This window comes from Pseudorca crassidens, chromosome 14 (assembly GCF_039906515.1).
Source record: "Pseudorca crassidens isolate mPseCra1 chromosome 14, mPseCra1.hap1, whole genome shotgun sequence".
NCBI classification, from domain to species: domain Eukaryota; kingdom Metazoa; phylum Chordata; class Mammalia; order Artiodactyla; family Delphinidae; genus Pseudorca; species Pseudorca crassidens.
Genome location: NC_090309.1, coordinates 33,454,945 through 33,477,016, shown reverse-complemented (window position 1 = coordinate 33,477,016; position 22,072 = coordinate 33,454,945). Strand labels below are relative to the sequence as shown.

General features: G+C 36.5%; 1 protein-coding gene across 1 annotated transcript in view; it reads left to right on the top strand.

The window, feature by feature from the left end:
* The window catches only part of APLF (aprataxin and PNKP like factor), an 82,593-nt gene that overhangs the window by 1,931 nt on the left and 58,590 nt on the right, over positions 1 to 22,072 (top strand). Inside the window, exon 2 of the mRNA XM_067704858.1 lies at positions 13,170 to 13,241. Within this exon, the coding sequence (XP_067560959.1) occupies positions 13,170 to 13,241 (72 nt within the window). The remainder of the gene's footprint in view (positions 1 to 13,169; positions 13,242 to 22,072) is intronic.

The following is a 22,072-nucleotide window of genomic DNA, read 5'->3' as shown; positions in this document are numbered from 1 at the left end:
TTCTCTCTCTCTCTTTTTTTTTTTTTTTGCTGTACGCGGGGCCTTTCACTGTTGCGGCCTCTGCCGTTGCGGAGCACAGGGTCCGGACGCGTAGGCCCAGCGGCCATGGCTCACGGGCCCAGCCGCGGACCGGGGCACGAACCCGTGTTCCCTGTGTCGGCAGGCGGACTCTCAACCACTGCGCCACCAGGGAAGCCCGGTTTCTCTTTTTAAAAATGGTAAGGAATAGAAAGTCAATTATCTGGTCAGGATTTAGCTTTTCCTTTTTGAATAGTCATTCAGTGATGAGATTTAAGTTGCCAAGGCAGGTTATTAGAAGTGGTTACGAACGATACTAGATGTGTGGAAGGAAAACCTTGAAAAACAAATTACCTTGTGGTTCTCAAGATTTTGGAGCTGACAGACAGGTGTTTCTTCTCTGCAGTGGTTTAAACTCCACCTGAGGGCTGCTGTTTCAAACAACAGCAATTCCAGTGAGTTGGTTGGTTTGTTTTGTTTGTAGTGTGTGAGAGAGCAGACTTAGTAAACTCAGGGAGTTTACTGTAAATTCATATCTATCTGAAGTGATTAGTAATAATCAGGATGATTTTTGAACTCTCTTAACTAGCCATGTTTTTTGGAGACAAGTTTCACGAACCTTCATGGCCACAACCTTTAGGTTTATAATTCCAACGTGTAAAGCATTCTTTGTGGTAAAACAATTTGACCGTGGGAATGCCTTCATATCTTTACAGTGGCAGGAAAACCCTTATAGAGAACACTTGTAGACAACAGAGCACAGTGAAATTTCATTTTCTTGTTCCGTTTGCTTTAGTGTAAGTCATCAGGGAACCCAAGGTCTTTATTTAACTAAGTTGTAATTCTGTTTCCTGATCACCATTTAAAAGGTTTTACAGCAGGATGAATCTCCAGGGAGTTTTCCTAGGTGAAAACAAACAATTCCAAAGGTCACATATTGTATGATTTAATTTACATACTGTTATTGAAATGACAAAATTATAAAGATGGGGACCAGCTTAGTGGTTCACAGGGCTTAACGAAGAGGTGAGGGGAGCAGGAGGGAATTGGGTATGCCTGTAAAACAACAATGAGGGATTTGTTTTGTGTCTTGACTGTGTCAATATCGATATCTGGTTGTGATACTGTACTGTAGTTTTGCAAGATGTTACTGCTGGGGGAAACAGTAAACAGTACAAGAGATCTTTCTGTAATGTAGCTTTTAACCATGAATCTACAACTATCTTAAGTAAAAAAATTAGTTAAAAAAAAGATTTTACAGCATCTCAAACAACAGAATACCATTAGGCCCAATTATTTGCTTTATGGTTTTTCTTGAATTAAATCCGATTTTGCTCTTAAATGAAAACTGCTCTTTCTGATTTCAAAGTTTCCTTATTCTGTTTTGATAGCAGGGATTATAGGACCCATTCCTTTATGATCTATTTTCTTCCAAGGAAATAGGACAGCACCTGGTATCTAGTGCGATTTCCTAAAGGCAGATGTGATTGAAGCTACTGCTCTAATTAAAAAGAGAAAGGGCCCCCAGGTGGGGATGGAGTTAGTCCTGGGCTCTAGTGCAGACTCTTCACCAGGCATCAGTTCACCACTTCTAAGACTGTTGTAAGTGTCCCACAAAGTTTATACAAAGTAAGCACTCCCAGGCCTGGCAACTCTGCACTGTTCCTACTTGTTGCCAGACTTCACCTGCTGCGGCTGTCTGGTCTGACAAGGTTTGTCCCTAGGGACGTGCCAAGCACTCCTAGCTTTGCCCTGCCCTCAGTTATTAAGCCTAGTACAATTCCTGACGTATGGTAGGCCTTCAACACATGATCTCTTCCTTTTCTGCATCTCAGCCTCACTCTTCCAACCCTCATAAAGAGCCTACTTGCAACTTAGGTGTAAAAAGGAGAGCGTAGAGTTTTAAAGTGAATATAAATATAGTAACGAGGCAGTGCTACCAACTGCTAAAGCTTAAGGAGCAACATTCATGGTGGATTGTGTTAGCATTTTTTCTATTTTATTGACTAATTAGTAAATTCAGAAAATAGCTAATGAATATATACTATAGTTAGATGGGAGGAATGAAGGAGAAATAAGTCCTTGCTCTCAGGAAACTTATAGTTAGTAGGTATGAGAGACATAGAAGCAAGTAACTAGAAAGGGGAGCTAGGCAGGCATCTCCAGTGAGTGAAGTGGGAGAGAGTAAGAAATAGTAACACAGGGACACACTGATAGATGACAGCGGTGTCGTAAATGACAACTGCCTCAGTGTTGAGGCCACAAGGAGAGGACTGTGTAATGCAGTTTCTAATACTCACCCCCATTCCTACCTAGTAAGTGTCATATCATTTTTCTCAAAAGTAGTAAGAAATCTAGATTTTTAGATACAACCTCTGATTTTTAAAAGGTTACATTAAAAGTTTTGTTTCAATACCTTGAGCCAAACAGAAGGATGTAACGTGATACAGAGAGGTGTAGGAATGAACCCACAATTAAGATGAGGGCTCAGAGAAGGCTTCGTGAACTCACTGACATATTGAGCTGAGTGTTAGAACAGTTAGAATTTTGATAGGTCGACAGTAGATAGGAAGGGAAGGGCCCTTAAGGCTAAATGAATGATTTAAGGCTCTAAAGTTGGAAAGGGTAAGGCACATTGGATAATTGGATAAGCGTTGAGTAGACTTGTGGGATGATCACATTACATCAGTGATTCTGTTTAACTTTTACAAACATTGCTTTTACAGCATGTACTAGTTTTCTTTCTTTTTTAAAAATAGGCTCTTTATTTTTCTTAAAAATAAAACCTCCCCTATCAACATCCCCGACCACAGTGGTATATTTGATGAACCTGTATTGGCATGTCATTATCACCCAAAGCCCACAGTTTACACTAGGGTTCACTCTTGGTGTACATTCTATAGGTTTTGACAACTGTGTAATGACATGTATCCACCATTGTAGTGTTACAGAGTACTGCCCTAAAAATCTCACTGTTCTGTCTGTTCATCTTCCCTCTCCCCTGCAAGCCCTAGCAACTACTGAACTTTTTAACCATCTGCATAGTTTTACCTTTTCCAGAGTATCGTATAGTTGGAATCATACAGCATGTATATGTAGACTTTTTTTCAGATTGGCTTCTTTTCATTCAGTAGTATGTATTTAAGGTTCTTCCATGTCTTTTCCTGTTTTTTTAGTGATGAGTAATATTCCACAGTCTGGATGTTCCACAGTTTATCCATTTGTCTACTGAAGGATATCTAGGTTACTTGCACATTTTGGCAATTATGAATAAAGCTGTTATAAACATCCATGTGCAGGATTTTGTTTGAACATAAGTTTTCAGTTCTTTTGGGTGAATAATGAGGAGTACAATTGCTGGATAGTATGGCGAGAGTGTGTTCAGTGTTGTAAGAAACTGCCAACTGTCTTCCAAAGTGGCTGTACCATTTTTCATTCCCACTGTCAGTGGATGAGAGTTCTTGTTCTTCCACATCCTTGTCGGCATTTGGTGTTGTCAGTGTTTTAGATTTTGGCCATTCTAATAGGTGTGTAGTAAATTGCTTTTCATATGTATTTTCCAATTTAATTCTTTAAATTGTCATCTCCCGGGTACCACTCAATGTGAATACGAGAAACCAGGTTTGAAAACCACTTTTAGACACACTAAGTGGAATGCTTGGCACAGAATAGGTCTGTAAGAAATGTCTGCTGACCTGAACTAAATGTATTTAGAAAGCTTCATTTACCAAAGTCCCAAGTGGGGATTTAGACCCAGTTTTATCTTACTAAGCTGTGCTTATATTTTTACTCACTATGTTGCCTCTGTCATAATATATTAAAGTTGAGGATGATGTTCTCACATTTGTATAGCATTCACTGTGCAAGCAGAATTGCAAGCCAAACTGATTGAGTGAGTTGAAATTTCAGTGGCAGTGAGTCAGCACAGTTTCATCATATTGGCTAACAATTCGGCAACCTTGAAGTAGGAGCTCGGAAAGTATTGGATTTTACTTTTAAAAGTCTAAATGATCCATATTTCATTAGTATTGTGGATTACATGGGTGTTTGTGAGGTAGTCTGATAACCTACCTCTTATTTACATCATTATTCATGTGAGAAAGTATATTCACAAGTTTCAAAGACCACATCCAGTATATTAATAACCTTATAAAGAGAGATCATGCATAAATTGGAGTCTGCCTAGAGAGCCTCTGGTCAAAATCAAGTCCATTTCCTCAAACTTGTCTTTTCTTAGTATCAGAAATTGCACTTTGATACATTCCATGTGGGATGATATTAAACAGCTTGTGTCAACTAGCTTTTGCTCTGTTCAGAAATAAGGTCTACTTATCATCTAATATCATGGCAGCCTTAGTGTTGATGTCTGACCTCTGGAGTGTGGGCTGGACCCAATACTGGGGATCACTCTAGGTAAGAAAAGTTTATGGTTTGTCAACTGGTTTACAGTAACCAGTCTTTCTTCAATTCAGGTCTTAATTTTATTTTTATCCTTTTTATTTTTTACTTTTTTAAACATCTTTATTAGAGTATAATTGCTTTACAATGGTGTGTCAGTTTCTGCTTTATAACAGAGTGAATCAGTTATACATATACATATGTCCCCATATCTCTTACCTCTTGCATCTCCCTCTCTCCCATCCTCCCTATCCCACCCCTCTAGGTGGTCACAAAGCACCAAGCTGATCTCCCTGTGCTATGCGGCTGCTTCCCACTAGCTATCTGTTTTACATTTGGTAGTGTATATATGTCCATGCCACTCTCTCACTTTGTCACAGCTTACCTTTCCCCCTCCCCGTATCCTCAAGTCCATTCTCTAGTAGATCTGCATCTTTATTCCCGTCTTGCCCCTAGGTTCTTCTGTCCATTTTCTTTCTTTTTTTTTTTTTTTTTTTTAGATTCCATATATATGTGTTAGCATATGGTATTTGTTTTTCTCTTTCTGACTTACTTCACTCTGTATGACAGACTCTAGGTCCATCCACCTCACTACAAATAACTCAGTTTCGTTCCTTTTTATGGCTGAGTAATATTCCATTGTATATATGTGTCACATCTTCTTTATCCATTCATGTGTTGATGGACACTTAGGTTGCTTCCATGTCCTGGCTATTGTAAATAGAGCTGCAATGAACATTGTGGTACATGACTCGTTTTGAATTATGGTTTTCTCAGGGTATATGCCCAGTAGTGGGATTGCTGGGTCATATGGTAGTTCTATTTTTAGTTTTTTAAGGAACCTCCATACTGTTCTCCATAGTGGCTGTATCAATTTACATTCCCACCAACAGTGCAAGAGGGTTCCCTTTTCTCCACACCCTGTCCAGCATTTATTGTTTGTAGATTTTTTGATGATGGCCATTCTGACTGGTGTGAGATGATATTTCATTGTAGTTTTGATTTGCATTTCTCTAATGATTAATGATGTTGAGCATTCTTTCATGTGTTTGTTGGCAATCTGTATATTTTCTTTGAAGAAATGTCTGTTTAGGTCTTCTGCCCATTTTTGGATTGGGTTGTTTGTTTTTTTGATATTGAGCTGAGTTGAGTTGCTTGTATGTTTTGGAGATTAATCCTTTGTCAGTTGCTTCATTTGCAAATATTTTCTCCCATTCTGAGGGTTGTCTTTTCATCTTGTTTATGGTTTCCTTTGCTGTGCAAAAGCTTTTAAGTTTCATTAGGTCCCATTTGTTTATTTTTGCTTTTATTTCCATTCCTCTAGGAGGTGGGTCAAAAAAGATCTTGCTGTGATTTTCAGGTCTTAATTTTAGATTTTGCTTACTTGCCCCACAATATAAGTTTGGGGAAAGAATTTTATGGAAATTATGCCTAAAATAGATCCCATGCTTCTTTAGGTTCAGGCATTTTCTCATAATACAGGCTTAAATCCCATAGCAGATGATTTTCTGTTTTTCTCTTCTATGAAAGTTTGAATTTGTCTGTTGTTGATAGAGCAAACCAGATAATCTTACATGATAGCACTGTAAATTATAAAGTATTGTACAAGAAAATTGTTATTATCTTAGCCTGTGGTTTGTTATGTAGCTTATTCTGAAAAAAACAAATTTTCCTCTTCTCTGTTTTTCCATTTATAGGAACCAGGCTAAATGGGAACACTGAATTCATGAGATATATTATTCCTGTCTGTGATATTCAGAAATTTCTCTAGGAAGACATTGTCAGAAAAATTAACTGATGTTGGTTTTTCAGTAAATATTATATATGGACAAAAATGAAATGAAAGGTCCAGTAGCTTTTCTACTTTTACTTTATTCAGGTTTGTTTTTTACTTTTAGGATTTTGGACATAATAAACAAATAGGTCAGAGACCTTGGTTCAAAATATCTAAACATTTCTGCTGATAGTGTAAGAAAATCTTCATTTTGTCTGACTTCAGTAAATGCCAAAAATAAATATTTGGCAAACAAATCACAAACAGTTCTTTTATATTTTCATGTCTTTTCTTTTACCACAAACTCCATGTCTTAAAAATGGAGAAAACTTGTACATGTGTCATAATACATGAAATATCCAATTCAAACCCAGAAAGTCAAAGATAAGGGATCCGCATTGTATTAATACAAAAGTCATATAAAAACAGAGATCCTGGGCTTCCCTGGTGGCGCAGTGGTTGAGAGTCCGCCTGCTGATGCAGGGGACGCAGGTTCGTGCCCTGGTCCGGGAAGATCCCACGTGCCGTGGAGCGGCTGGGCCAGTGAGCCATGGCCGCTGGGCCTGCGCGTCCGGAGCCTGTGCTCCGCAATGGGAGAGGCCACAGCAGTGAGAGGCCCGTGTACCACAAAAAAAAAAAAAACAGAGATCCCTGTCCCCTTTCAAGACACAGTCTGAAGAATTCAAGTAAAAAGGGTTTTTTCTATAGTGTCTGAAGAAAAATTACTGTCATTTTAGCTGTTGCTAACAAGAAATAGGAGTGATTTCAGTGTAATTCTTCAGTCTGTATCCTTCAGAATTTCTTTTCTAAGCTCCTGCTGTATGCTGTGCAGTTCTTTTAATATTAAATGTTCTTGTATTTGAATGCTTAATTTAGTTAGCTTCTCTGTTTTCTAATACTCCTTCTCTCACTGGCTGAGCATAAACGAATTTGCTATTAGTGTCCAGTATCAATAATAACAGTTGTTAGAGTAGTGTGTGTTAATCGTAATTGCTTCGGCTGCAAGTAACAGAAATGTGACAAATGGCAGCTTAATCAAATTAATTTTTCTTCTGTAACAGAATCTTGGGCAGTCGGTGCAGGGCTGGTGCAGCTGCTCAAGGAACAGGCTTTTCTGTGCTTCTCCTTGGTCATCCTTTGCGTATGGCTTTCGCATCTGTACTCATAAGATGGCTGCTGTACCTTGAGGTGTTACACATAAGCTGGAAGAAAAAGAGAAAGGCAGAGGGAAAAAGGTGCAGGCCAGTTGAGCCTGTTCCTTTTTATCAGGAAGACACTAATCTTCCCAGAAGCTCCACTATATTGTGAAATGTAGTCTTATTGTTTTGTTAGGTATGGTGAGGCCAACGGACCAGGAGATGATTATTATTGTAAAACTAATTACTCATAGCTCCGGAGAGAAGTAAGGACACACCATGCCACACAGGGCCACACAAGGTTGGTGGAAGGTAGAGAGAGCTAGGGGAACTGCAGGAAAGCCTTTATTGTGGTTCTCTTTGGAGTGAATGGGCAAGGCAGTGTAAACAGAGGATGATCTAGTTTGAGTAATCTTATGGGGCTCTGGGCTTTAGGGCCCACCCCTAGTTGATGCCTAGTCCTAGGGTGGTTAGGGCAGTGTAAGAACTAGGTAAAGCCATCATTGGGGGTGTGGCTTTGGATGGGTTTGTTTGCATATGAAAGGTGCACTTGCGGGTGAGTCATTTACTGTTTCTTAGAATCAGTAACCCTGGGAGGGGTAGCCTTTCCCTAGTCAGCAAAGTCTTAGCTATCAAAGCATCAGATACAGAAACTATAAAACATGGTTAGTACACACTCTTCCTTATGTGCTTGGCTAGAATTGTGTCTCGGCCATCCATAGCTATGAGGAATTCTGGGCATTTGGATGTTTTTAACTGGGTACATTGTTACCCTAAACAAAATTGAAGTAATAGTAGTATGAAAGAAGAAATGAATAGATATTGATTAAGCAACTAGTAGCATCTGGTACACAGTGTCATGTGTGAAGAATTAGCATCTAAAAAGTATAGGTGTAGTTTAAATCATGACTTACAAATTCACGTGCCTGCAGAGGCCAGGTATGCAATAAAGAGTGAAGCCGGCTAAGTGCAAGATTATAGGGAGTGCTGGGCACTCTGGGGAGGTGGAGGGTACATACACTCTTCAAAGTAAAAATTAAAAAAGATACTGAGTGATTTGTGGTGTGTTGGCTACCAGTTTGTGGTGCTTAGCCTAAATCAAAGGAATATTTTAAAACAGCATATAGAAATGTAGAAAATAGAAAGAGCATGTAGAAAATAGAGGGTTATTAATTTCACTGGAACAGGTGTAAATTAAATCACACTTCAGTTATGTTATTTAGCAGTTGTGTACACTACATTTTCCATTACCTGATGATAACCCTTTTAGTACCAACCAAAAATGTACCAACATTTTTGAAATTTTAACTATTTTTGCCTCAACTTTTCATTTCGAAAGATTGCAGACCTGCAGAAAAGTTGAAAGACTAGTACAACTAACACCTATGTATCCTTAACTTAGGTTAGTTAATGGTTAACATTTTGTCCCATTTACTTTTTCTTTATCTCTCATATGTATAAATATATATATATATGTATATATACACATTTTTTTCCCTCTTTCTCCTGAACTCATTTGAAAGTACATTGCATGGCACTTCATCCCCAAATATGCCAACATGTATCACCTAAAAACAAGGACATTTCTATATACATTATATATGTAAGTTATATAAAGTATACTCGAGAAATTTGTAATGGTGCAGTAAATTTTAATATTCCATATTCAGTTTTACCCAACTTTCAAATAATGCCCTTTTCAGCATTAAAAAAATTTAGGATCCAATCAAATATATATTATCTTCTTTAATCGAGAGCTGTCTTTCATGGCATTAATGCTTTTAGCAGTCCAGGCCAGTTGTTTCATAGAATGCCCAGAATTTTGATTTGTTTGATTGTTTCCACATAATTAGATTCAGGTTAAACACTTTGGGCAAGAACATTCCATCGGTGATATGAACTTAGAGCAGCATGTCAGGAGGCCCAGGTCTCTCTCTCTTTGTCCTGTTGTTGTTGGTTATAAATGTGATCACTTGCGGAAGGTGGTGTCTATCAGACTTCTCCAGAGACGATGCTATTCTTTTTGTGAGTAATCTGAGAGATGCTTTGAGACTTCAGGAGTATTCTGCTTTCCATCAAGCTTTCACCTGAAAATTAACATCCATTGTTACTTTACTGAGTCAGTTAATGTTAGTAGTTACAAAATTGTGATTTCCTCATTCCATCATTTCTTCTATGTTAGCTGTCATTCTTTTATAAAGAAAGGCTTTTTCTCCCAGCCCTGACCCCAGCCCCTTTCTTGAGTTCAGTATGAACTCATGGCTTATTTTGTATTGAGTGTGTTATATTCCATTATTGTTATTATTCATATTGATGCCCAAATTATTTTCAATTTTGCTGGATCTCTGAACTCTTGGATGTGGGATGCATTTTCAGCCTTTCCCACTCAAGGGGTGATGTTTTTGTGGTTCTCGCTCCCATCTTCTCTCTTCCTCCGAACTGCCACTTGAATTCTGTTCCAGCATCGATCCTGAAGCTTCATCCGCATTTGGCATTTCTTTCCCCTCTTACATGTAAATTAAAGTTAGTGGTAACCTGTCTCCTAGTTGTGCTTTAGATGTGGAAAATAGGTGGTTTTATTTGCTGTATTTGTTGATCTCTGGTTTTTTGGAGAATGTGTGGTGTGATTAGAAGTTAGGTGGCTACAATTATTTGGTAGGACACTGGAATTCCTCTATTTTAACGACTTCTATGGTTTTCTAAGATGCGAAATGTCTGACTTTCAAATGAAGTTTTTGTTTAAACCTGATGACTCTTGGTAATCAGTAAGTTAACTCAGATAAGCCTTTAGTACCTTGAGAAGGATGTTATGCCATTCGTCCTACTCCCAGGAGTCTCTAGCCAGTGTACTTCTTTGAGTCTTTATGTTTCTTTGTTTTTCTACAGCCTTTTCCTTTCCACCTGCAGACCAACATCATTGTTAATGCACTGACTACTAAACCCTATGCACTTTATTATCTGCTGTGAATAGACAGCTGGGAATTCAGATAACTCATCTCATTAGACTTGGGTATGATCTTAGAATAAACAGGACCACGTGAAAGCCTGAAGGCCTCTTGGAGCTTTATCTAGGGCTTGAGTTTTCTTAGAATGTCTATTTGCTTAATAAATAGCCATTCTTCCTTATTTCCAGTTGTTTAGTATGTTTTAGTTTACAGTCAAGCTGATGTTAAATCATCTAAAAATGATATTTTACATAATGATAATGAGGGAAGCAGTACAGTACCAAGAGCAAAGATGTCTTTAGAATCACAAATCCTGGTCCTGCTGCTTATTGGCTGTGTAACTTTAAGTAGTTGCTTAACTCGTCTGCACTTCCATTTCTCACCTGAAAAACAAAGATAGTAGTATCTTCCACAGGTTTTGTGAAGATGAAAAAAGATATATGTGATAAATATGGAACAGTGCCTTGGTCTTGGTAAATAATTGCCATTACAGTTAGTATGTTAATAAGAATGTATGAATATTTACTCTGCACAAGGAGCAGTGATTGCTGTTACATAAAGCAGGTCATCAGATCTTTAGGATCTGTTTGTGACTTTACCGGCTTCTCACCATCCACATCCTGAAATTCAAATAAGCTTTAATGATAATTTGTTAAATCTCTAAACTTTCCATTGAAAAAGCATAAATTATTATTTTGTAACTTACTCATTATTTAGAGGTGTGGTTTAAAAGGGACAGGTATAGCTAAATGCCTGAATGATGTTAATTTCAAAGACTCTTTAAAACACTTTCGTGGGTACTATAGAAATGCACAGCTTGTGATGAAATTACATTGTTGTAGAAACATGTGTCCACTAGAGGTCACATTATACTTTTATCTCATAGCTTCCTGCAAAAATATGGTTTGAAAAAGAAGGAAACCCAAGCTGGACTATTACAGGAACCATCCTTATATGTCATGGTTTTATATTGGACAGTTTCTTACTCTGTTGGTTAAAAAATCAATTTGTATTATTGAAGTTAACAATAAGATATTACTCTCCAAGTTATAAATAGAAACTTCTTACTCCTCACCACACAATAATTTGCAGTTCTTGAAACTACTTCTGAATGATTACATGTAGGCATAGAGTAATATATGACTGTTTTTCTCAGGTATTTATTTTTGTTAATAAGTATGGATTTGGAGTCCTACCTGCTTGAAGAGTGACCTACACAAGCAACTTAAATTCTCTGGACTTTCAGCTTCCAAATATGTAAAATGTGAATAATAGCTGTGACAGTATTAGGGTGAAGCTCAATATTTAAGTGAAAGTTCTATGCAAATGATAAAGTTTGTGCAAATGGTAAAGTGGATTATTAGATAACTGCTGTTTTGGGCCCACTAAGGCACATTATGGGAAGAATATAGGAACCTCCAAATTTCTGTCCTCTCTTTTCTGATTGAACAGGCTACTAGTTTATATTTAATTGTTTGAAATAGCCATTGTGGCTAATAGTGGGTATATTTTAAATAGGCTACCTTTAAGATATTTTATTTTAGAAAATGTTCTAAAAATCAACTGTAGCTGTGTGGAATATTCACTATGTGGAATTTATTCCACTGCGATGCTTCTGTTTTTATATAGTCACAGCCTTAAGTGTGAATGAGTCGTTGGCTAAAATAATGAGTACTGATTCCTGGAAGTTTCATATTTTTGCAAGTTTTTATAGAACCAATGGGTTTACTTGAATTTAGGCTTTGCTACAGTCTGCTTTTACTGATAATTTTGGTCCTGATGTGGATAAGGTCAGAGATGAAGTGATAGATACTAAGGTAATGAAGAGGTAGGCCGGATAATTATGGTGCTAAGTAAAATTGGTGATTAAAATGTTTTCATTACGTAAAGTCACAAATTACAAAGGTAATCTTAACTGTTCTGTTAATAGCCATGCAGGGAAGGCTTGATTGGCAATTTCAACATTGAAAGTGCAAGCAGTTTTTTTTTTTTAATTGTGGAGAGGGGAGATAGAAAGTGCAGAAGTGAAGGTTGCAATTTATTTTATTATTATTATTATTTAAATATTTATTTATTTGGTCGCACTAGGTCTTAGTTGCGGCAGGCGGGCTCCTTAGTTGTGGCATGTGAACTCTTAGTTGCGGCATGTATATGGGATCTAGTTCCCTGACCAGGGATCGAACCCAGGCCCCCTGCATTGGGAGTGTGGAGTCTTATCCACTGCGCCACCAGGGAAGTTCTCAATTTTTAAACTTTGGTGTGCAGAAGTGATTGTGAGAGTAAGTAGAACAGTGTTGGCTCAAAACAGGAAGCAAATATATAATTAAAATTTTTTTCTTCACTGTAAATACTTGGTTTTCACTGCTCCCTCTCCTACCTTCCTGTTCTCTTAACTACTGCTAATGGCCCTGAGCTCAAATGCAGGTCTGCCTGACCTGGGTCTGCTTGACACCAAAGCTTGTAGTCTTACGTTTTACATTTACCAGACTGCTGCTTTTTGAGACCTTCTGTCATTATAACATAATTTATCTTATCTGTATTTGGAATGCTTCCTGATAAGTACATATTATATAGATTTTTTTCTCATTTTATGAATTTTATTGATAAGAATCCCTACTAAATGTCTGTCTTGAATGGAAACCATCATGAAAGGTTTTGGGATCTGTTAGTTTCTAGCCTTGAGTCTCTGCTTCACTGTTTATTTTTCTGTGATTAAGGTCCCTTAATCTCTGAGTTGTTTCGTTATTTGTTCAGTGAGGACAGTCATTTCAATATACAGTTGTTGAATGAATAATAGATTTCATATCTAGCCTACTGATTTCAGAAACGTTGCTGTGGGGTTTGTTGTTATTTAGGCAGGTGGCTGTGTTTGAAATTTTAATTTTTTTTCTCCTGTAGATAACAGATAAGAGAGTGTCCAGAAGACATGCCATTCTTGAAGTGGTGGGTGGTCAGCTTCGAATCAAACCGGTAAATATGTTATTAATGATTTATTTTAACATTTTCTCTCTCACATGTTTCCAGCTCCTGATTGGAGGGGCTTATTTTTAAGGTTATGAAAATAGGGAATTAATGTCAGAATATGTTTTTCTTATTGCCAGAAGATAATTGGGAGATAAAGATCTAAACTGTTTAAGCTACTTTTTTTTCCCATGGGGCAGTGCTACATTTATGTAGTTAGAATCTTAATGAAAGGTGACTACCAGTTCATGTGTACATTATGATTTTGTTCATGAGTAGGTATTACAAATAAGATTCTATAAGAAAGTCCATAACTGTGTAATGGTTGGCTTTTGGGGGATGGGTTAGCAGCCAAAGTCACTTAAGTGTTATAGACTTCTTTCAATAGATTTCTGTACCTAGAGTATTTTCCAAATTGGCTTAATAGAGATGCTTAATTGGAGTCATGTCTATACTTGGATGAAAAGTATTCAGGTGTATTTTGAACTTCTGTGACTATTTAAAAGAGTATCGATAATATAAAATAAATATACTTAAAGGTGATTTTATTAATGGAAAATTCTTTCTTCAGGTTAAACTTTATCCCTTATGAAGTGGGTCAGATTTCTGTATGGGTGTTTAACAATGTTCAAACAAAGAAGACACCTTTTAGAAAACATTCTTTACCTTGCTTGGTCTTTAATTAGATTGTGTTGATATAAGTCAACAAGTGTCTTTTGAGCACCAAACTGTGGTAGATACAAAATTAGAAGTTAGAGCAAAAATTCCACATTAGATTATAGACTTTTAAAACTAAAATTTGGGATGGTAACATTTTATTTAAATTATACCTTTGTTTATATTTATCTTTTAAATATTGTTTAGTATAATTTTATGAACTTTTATTAAGTGACCTTATACACATGGGAAAAAGGTAAGTGTTTTTACCCTTTTCTTGGTACTATTATTTTTGACAACTTAGAATGTCTAATTCTACATAGTCAGTAAGTTGTTAAATGAAAATTAGAACTCAGGTTCTTTGAACCCTCTGCAGTATTTTTTTTTTTTTCATCACATTTTCCAAGTCAGGATTCTTTTGCCATGTTCTCTTCTTTAAAAAAAATTCTTGAAGTTAAAACTAATTGTTTCAACTTATCTTCACAAGACGTTTTAGTGCCTTCAGTTGAGTAGAACTTTAGAACTGAAAGCAATCTTAGATTCAGGCTTTTGTATGTGGGAATTTGATTTGGGCCAGAGCTGGCATTGCATATAAATGGAGAAGAGAACTTTTTATCAGTAAATGGTACTGGGACAGTTTGTTGTTTGTTTGGGCAAAAAAATAAAAAAAATAATTAGACCCCTACCTCAAACCATACACAAAAATCAATTCCAGATAGATTAATGTGAAAGTCAAAACTGTAAAACTGTTAGAAGATAACGTAGGATAAAACCTTTATGACCTTAGATTAGGGAAAGGTTTTAAAATAAGATATAAAAAGCAGAAACTGTAAAAGAAAGATTGAAAAAAAGCCAATTACATTAAAATTAAGAACCTTTGCTGATCAAAAGACACTATAATGAAAACGAAAAATACAACAGGGAGAAGATACTTAAAACATATAATTGACAAAGGAATGATATCCAGAATTTATAGCAAATGCTTTCAGTCAATGAGAAGAAGATAATCCAATAGAAAAATGGGCTGAAGATTTGAGTGGCACATTGCAGAAATGGAAACCTGACTGGCTAGTAAACATGAAAAGCAGGTGCTCAGCCTTCTTATTAGATGGAGAAATAAATGAAACCACAATGAGATACGATTCCATACCCAACAGATTGGCAAAAATGAAAAGTCTAACAATTTCAAGTGTTGGAGGAGCAGTAGAACAAGTGGAATAGTTATGAGCTGTGGCTGAGAGCTTAGATGGTGCAGCCACTTTGGAAAATAGCTTGACGCTATTTCCTAAAGATGAAGGCTTGTATTCCCTGCAAGCAGACCTCACACACACACAGGTACCAATAGATATGTACAAGAGCCTGAAGAGCAAAATTGTTTATATGATAGCAAAACACTAGAAGCAACATAAATTTCCACCAACAGTAAAATCAATAAATATATTGTGATATATTAATTTAATGAAATGTAGTACAACAGTGAAGATACATTACTGTGAAAGCTGAAAAAGCATGGATTAAAATCAGGAACATAATACTGAATGATGAAAACAAGCATTGGAAGAATATTTACAGTGTGGCTTCATTTATGTAAGATTAAAAATCCTACAAAGTAAACAATATATTCAGGGTCATAAACATAGGTGGTGAAACCATAAAGAAAATCAAGGAAGTGATAAACACAAAAATCAGGATAATTACATCTGAGGAAACTGAGAAGAGAGTGGTTAGGTAAAGACTCATTGGTAACATCAAAGGTAATGGTAATATTCTTAAACTGGGTGGTGGGTCCACACATAATATCTTACATGTATTATGTCTCTAAAAAATTATTATGGAATATTTATAACATGAAAAAGGGTAAAGAATAGTACAGTATATTGCAGTTATTTCTGTAATGCCAAACTACCAAACATTGGAAGACATTAAAAATGATTTTTTAAGGAAATGTGCAGTTCTAGTACTAGAATTTGATTGCTCTTTTAGAAAAATATTTAATTGGGTTTTGAATTTTATTCCAAGAATTACGGAATTCACTTTATATTAGTTGAAGGAAAGCTGCTTCTTGGACTTAGTGATATACGTATGGGTTCTTTGCTTTATGTAATGCTTGATTTCTTGTTTATATTAATATAGTTTCAATAAAATACCTATCCCCTTGAAATAGATTTATTTATTTAATCAGCATCTTATTGTAGCTGCATCTTCAAGGTGCAATTTAGAGAAGTTTAGAGGAATTCTAACACTGACTTTGTTAATGGAAGTTTAAGATTAGAAATAATGAGTATGAGATGGACAGATAACTTCCAGTTTATTCATTTTATCATAATGTGTGCTAAATATCACTTATTCTCTGTTCTAGTCAATCACAAATTATTTGATCTGCTAAAGCAAATTATATATACAACTGTAATAAAGTGTTGAGAGAGAAGTTTTAGTTTAAAAAACTTTGTAAAATTATATAAATAAATATAGCAGATATTTTGTTTTGATGATCCCTTCTGTATGCTGTATATTCCACTTTATGTTTAAGTAATTAAGTGTTTTTTTGCTTTCCCTCAAATTAGAAATCTAAGTAAATAAAAAAGTAGCTTTGACAATGATAGATGAATGCAATTAGGGGAGTAACTAATTTGGACTTTTAAATTGGATGAATTTGTCTTTTTTTCCTGCTCTAATATTTCCCTTTAGAAAAGCCTGTAGCTCTTAGCAGTTCTTGGAAATAGTGCATGAGGAGATAATATTAGCTCATGGGGAGATGATGCTAGCTTTTTTGTGTGTCGTTTAAATTTGATGTACAGTCTGGTATCAGCAGGGAGAAGATGCATTCTGAAGGCAAAATGATGATGTTCTTTGTAAATGACTGTATCACCAGTGGTTAGTTATGTCATCAGGGTGAATTTATAGCTGTCAGTGCTTTTTTTCTTTTTTTTTTTGCGGTACTCGGGCCTCTCACTGTTGTGGCCTCTCCCGTTGTGGAGCACAGGCTCCGTATGTGCAGGCTCAGTGGCCGTGGCTCACGGGCCCAGCCGCTCTGCGGCATGTGGGATCTTCCCAGACCGGGGCACGAACCCATGTCCCCTGCATCGGCAGGTGGACTCTCAACCACTGTGCCACCAGGGAAGCCCTGTCAATGCTTTTATTTCATTTTAATAAAAACTTACTCTTTGGTTCTTGGATGATTGAGAGAGTAGTTCTAAACTGTGTATAAATTGCAAAAGATATGTATTTTTTGCCATTTGGTATTGATTCTCAAAATATGCAGCTTTGGGTGATTGTATCTTTTCTATTGCACAATGAAATTTCTGAGTTGTGATTGTTTTGCTTCCCATGAAATTATGGGTGCACTTGTAAAATAGCTATAAAATACTAAAATAGCTTTTCCACAACTCATTTTGTTTTTTAAAAAAATGCTTTCCAAATTAAAAAAACACAAAATAAGAGGAGCGCTTTTTTTCGGTATACATCAATCTTTGTTTAATATTTAATGATAATTCCAATAGAAAGCTATAGAAAATTGATTTGTATTTTAGTTCTAGTCCTTCAGGGATAATGCATCCTTTGCACCATTTCTTTTTTTCTTTTAACGTCTTTATTGGAGTATAATTGCTTTACAATGGTGTGTTAATTTCTGCTATATAACAAACTGAATCAGTTATACATATACATATGTCCTCATATCTCTTCCCTCTTGCATCTCCCTCCCTCCCACCCTCCCTATCCCACCCCTCTAGGTGGTCACAAAGCACCGAGCTGATCTCCCTATGCTATGCGGCTGCTTCCCACTAGCTATCTATTTTACGTTTGGTAGTGTATATATGTCCATGCCACACTCTCACTTTGTCCTAGCTTACCCTTCCCCCTCCCTGTATCCTCAAGTCCATTCTCTAGTAGGTCTGCATCTTTATTCCCGTCCTGCCCCTAGGTTCTTCTGACCACTTTTTTTCTTTTTTTTGATTCCTTATATATGTGTTAGCGTACGGTATTTATTTTTCTCTTTCTGACTTACTTCACTCTGTATGACAGATTCTAGATCCATCCATCTCACTACAGATAACTCAGTTTCGTTCCTTTTTATGGCTGAGTAATATTCCATTGTATATATGTGCCACATCTTCTTTATCCATTCATGTGTTGATGGACACTTAAGTTGCTTCCATGTCCTGGCTATTGTAAATAGAGCTGCAGTGAACATTGTGGTACATGACTCTTTTTGAATAGAGGCAGAAAATGTTGTGTCTGTCTTCTCCTTTTTTATAAATATTGATAAATTTTTGTCATTTTATAACTTTTAAGAAACAGCCTTTTGGACTTCTTGTATGTGTGGCTTTTTAGTTGGAGTGTATATTGTTTGATATAGATTTTTTTAAAAAGCTTACTCAATGAGTAATAGTTATTTAGATGTGAGTTTTAGGAGCGAACATCAGATTTCTTGGTATGTCATTTTTGCTCTTAGTTCTGGGATCTCCTGTATGAACATTTTTAGGAAAAGAAAAAGATGATCACGGACCACACAGATTGGTCCACTTTCTTTGTGGATGATTTGCTAAATGCCTAATATTTAACCACCTATCATTTAAATATTAAGTGCTTTCAGCTGAGTAAAAAATACTCAAACTGACTGTTTTCTTGACTTTGGGTTTGTGATGTGTTTTTAAAGAAACATAATCATTTTCCTTTCTTAAGTATTTTACCTTTTCTTCTCTTACAATTTTATGCCTTTGTATTTAACATCTTAGCTTTTGTAAACTTAGGACTATATCATTATTTAATATTGTTTAGCGATTCATTTGAATCTTTAAAATACTCATGAATAAGAGCATGGTCTTCTCTTAGCTTATAAGAAGGAAACCTCATTTAGAGAATATTCAGGGTTCAGGCAGAAGATATGTATATTCCTGTTTTGACTCTTGTCCTTCCTGCTACCCACCATTCCTCACGGGTGACCGTGGCATACACCCGAGGAAGGGAAGGCTTCCCTTTAAAGGCTGAGGAGTAACAGGGAACATTTCCAAGCCCAGCAACATGCAAAAACACTCAAAAGCTCTAGCCATATGCCAGAGAACCATTAGGGGTGGCTGATAACATAATGAAAGGTTTCTAAACATTACATTTCAGTTATAACTTAAAAAAAAAATCAAACATTCACAGCTCTTTTTAGGAATATGATGTTGCATAAATTGCACTGCATCTCCATTGTTATGCCATCTTGTTTATAAAATTTTATATTAATATAGTTTATAAAACGACTGACAAATGAAATAATTGCCTACCAAATTTATATAGCCTCTGTTTTTAACTTCTACTTCTACCCTTTCTCTCCAAATTTTATTTTACTGCTTTCTTTTAACACAGACTTAAAGGAAATAGAAATGTTTCCAATTGCAGAAACACCTAGGAAGGACTTAACCAGATCCTCATGAATTTTAATTGCCAGAACTAGATAGACTATATTCATTGCAGCTTTCAGAATTGTCTTTTTTTTCTTTTTCTTTAATTTGAGCATGTAGGTAACAGTGCTTATTTTCCTGGCAGCTTTTGCTTTAACATTCCCTATTCTGTATTAGTCTCACCGGCCTGCCCCAGGCCTTGGTTAAATGTACTGTTTAGATGGTTTAGCATCTAAAATGTAGTCATTTTCTTTCCTAACTTAGCTAAGTAGTTTTTGGTTCCTTTCCCCAAATTCCATGATTCTGTGGTTAATTTAAAAGTATATTATCGTACGCTCTTGGATTAGAAGAATCAGTATTGTGAAAATGACTATACTACCCAAAGCAATCTACAGATTCAATGCAATCCCTACCAAGTTACCAATGGCATTTTTTACGGAACTAGAGCAAAAAATCTTAAAATTTGTATGGAGACCCAAAAGACCCTGAATAGCCAAAGTGGTCTTGAGGGAAAAAAACGGAGCTGGAGGAATCAGACTCCCTGACTTCAGACTATACTATAAAACTACAGTAATCAAGACAATATGGTACTGGCACAAAAACAGAAACATAGATCAATGGAACAAGATAGAAAGCCCAGAGATAAACCCATGCACCTATGGTCAATTAATCTATGACAAAGGAGGCAAGGACATACAATGGAGAAAAGACAGTCTCTTCAGTAAGTGGTGCTGGGAAAACTGGACAGCTACATGTAAAAGAATGAAATTAGAACACTCCCTAACACCATACACAAAAATAAACTCAAAATGGATTAGAGACCTAAATGTAAGACCAGACACTATAAAACTCTTAGAGGAAAACATAGGAAGAACACTCTTTGACATAAATCACAGCAAGATCTTTTTTGATCCACCTCCTAGAGTAATGGAAATAAAAACAAAAATAAACAAATGGGACCTAATGAAACTTAAAAGCTTTTGCACAGCAAAGGAAATCATAAACAAGACGAAAAGACAACCCTCTGAATGGGAGAAAATATTTGCAAATGAATCAACGGACAAAGGATTAATCTCCAAAATATATAAACAGCTCATGGAGCTCAATATTAAAAAAACAAACAACCCAATCCAAAAATGGGCAGAAGACCTAAATAGACATTTCTCCAAAGAAGACATACAGATGAACAAGAAGCACATGAAAAGCTGCTCAACATCACTAATTATTAGAGAAATGCAAACCAAAACTATAATGAGGTATCACCTCACACCAGTTAGAATGGGCATCATCAGAAAAATCTACGAACAACAAATGCTGGAGAGGGTGTGGAGAAAAGGGAACCCTCCTGCACTGTTGATGGGAATGTAAATTGATACAGCCACTATGGAGAACAGTATGGAGGTTCCTTAAAAAACTAAAAATAGAATTACCATATGACCCAGCAATCCCACTACTGGGCATATACCCAGAGAAAACCATAATTCAAAAAGACACATGCAGGGCTTCCCTGGTGGTGCAGTGGTTGAGAGTCCACCTGCTGATGCAGGGGACACAGGTTCGTGCCCTGGTCTGGGACAATCCCACGTGCCGCGGAGCGGCTGGGCCCGTGAGCCATGGCCACTAAGCCTGCACGTCCGGAGCCTGTGCTCCGCAATGGGAGAGGCCACAACAGTGAGAGGCCTGCATACCACACACACACACAAAAAGGCACATGCACCCCAATGTTCATTGCAGCACTATTTACAATAGCCAGGTCGTGGAAGCAACCTAACTGCCCATCAACAGATGAATGGATAATGAAGATGTGGTACATATATACAATGGCATATTACTCATCCATAAAAAGGAACAAATTGGGTCATTTGTTGAGACGTGGATGGATCTAGAGACTGTCATACAGAGTGAAGTAAGTCAGAAAGAGAAAAACAAATATCGTATATTAACGCACATATGTGGAACCTAGAAAAATGGTACAGATGAGCTGGTTTGCAGGACAGAAATTGAGACACAGATGTAGAGAACAAACGTACGGACACCAAGGGGGGAAAGCGGCGGGTGGTGGGGGTGGGGGTGTGATGAATTGGGTGATTGGGATTGACATGTATACACCGATGTGCATAAAATGGATGACTAGTAAGAACCTTCTGTATAAAAATATATATATATATTATTCAAGTCATCAAATGAAAATAAATAAATAAGTAAATAATTTTTTTAAAAAAGTATATTATGGTATTTGATCAGAAGAAGTCATGTGAAGTGACAACTAAAGTTACTTTTGTGATTTTCTTGGGATTTTGAAAGCCAGTAAGCTCATGTGCCGAGTTGCTTGCTTCCACGAGCTTTTTAGCAGATGAAAGTGGATTCTGTTTGAAATTTAGTTTACCTAATTGTACCGATTATAATTTTAAAAAATCATTTAATATGACGTCTTATAGAGAATGCAGTCAAACAGTTTTAGGGGTGACTCTATTTAAGTGATTCAACAGGTAGCATTTTTATTAAGTACATTAGACTTCAAGCCTCACTTCTTATGGTACACTATTTGGAACCGTTCCTGAGATTATTCACTAATGATTGACAGTTGAAATATCATTGATTCTTCCTGCTGCTAGAGGCTTCTGTAGTCATTTTAATCATAGACTGTTAGAACTGTGTTAGGTAGTTATCTGCACCCATGGACCTTGGAGTCTAGTGGTGATTTATCAGATGACTGTCTTTGAACTGATAGGGACTGGTTCCAATAGTTCAAGCAGAAAGGTGGGGTGGGATAAGACATTACTGAGGCTGTAGTAA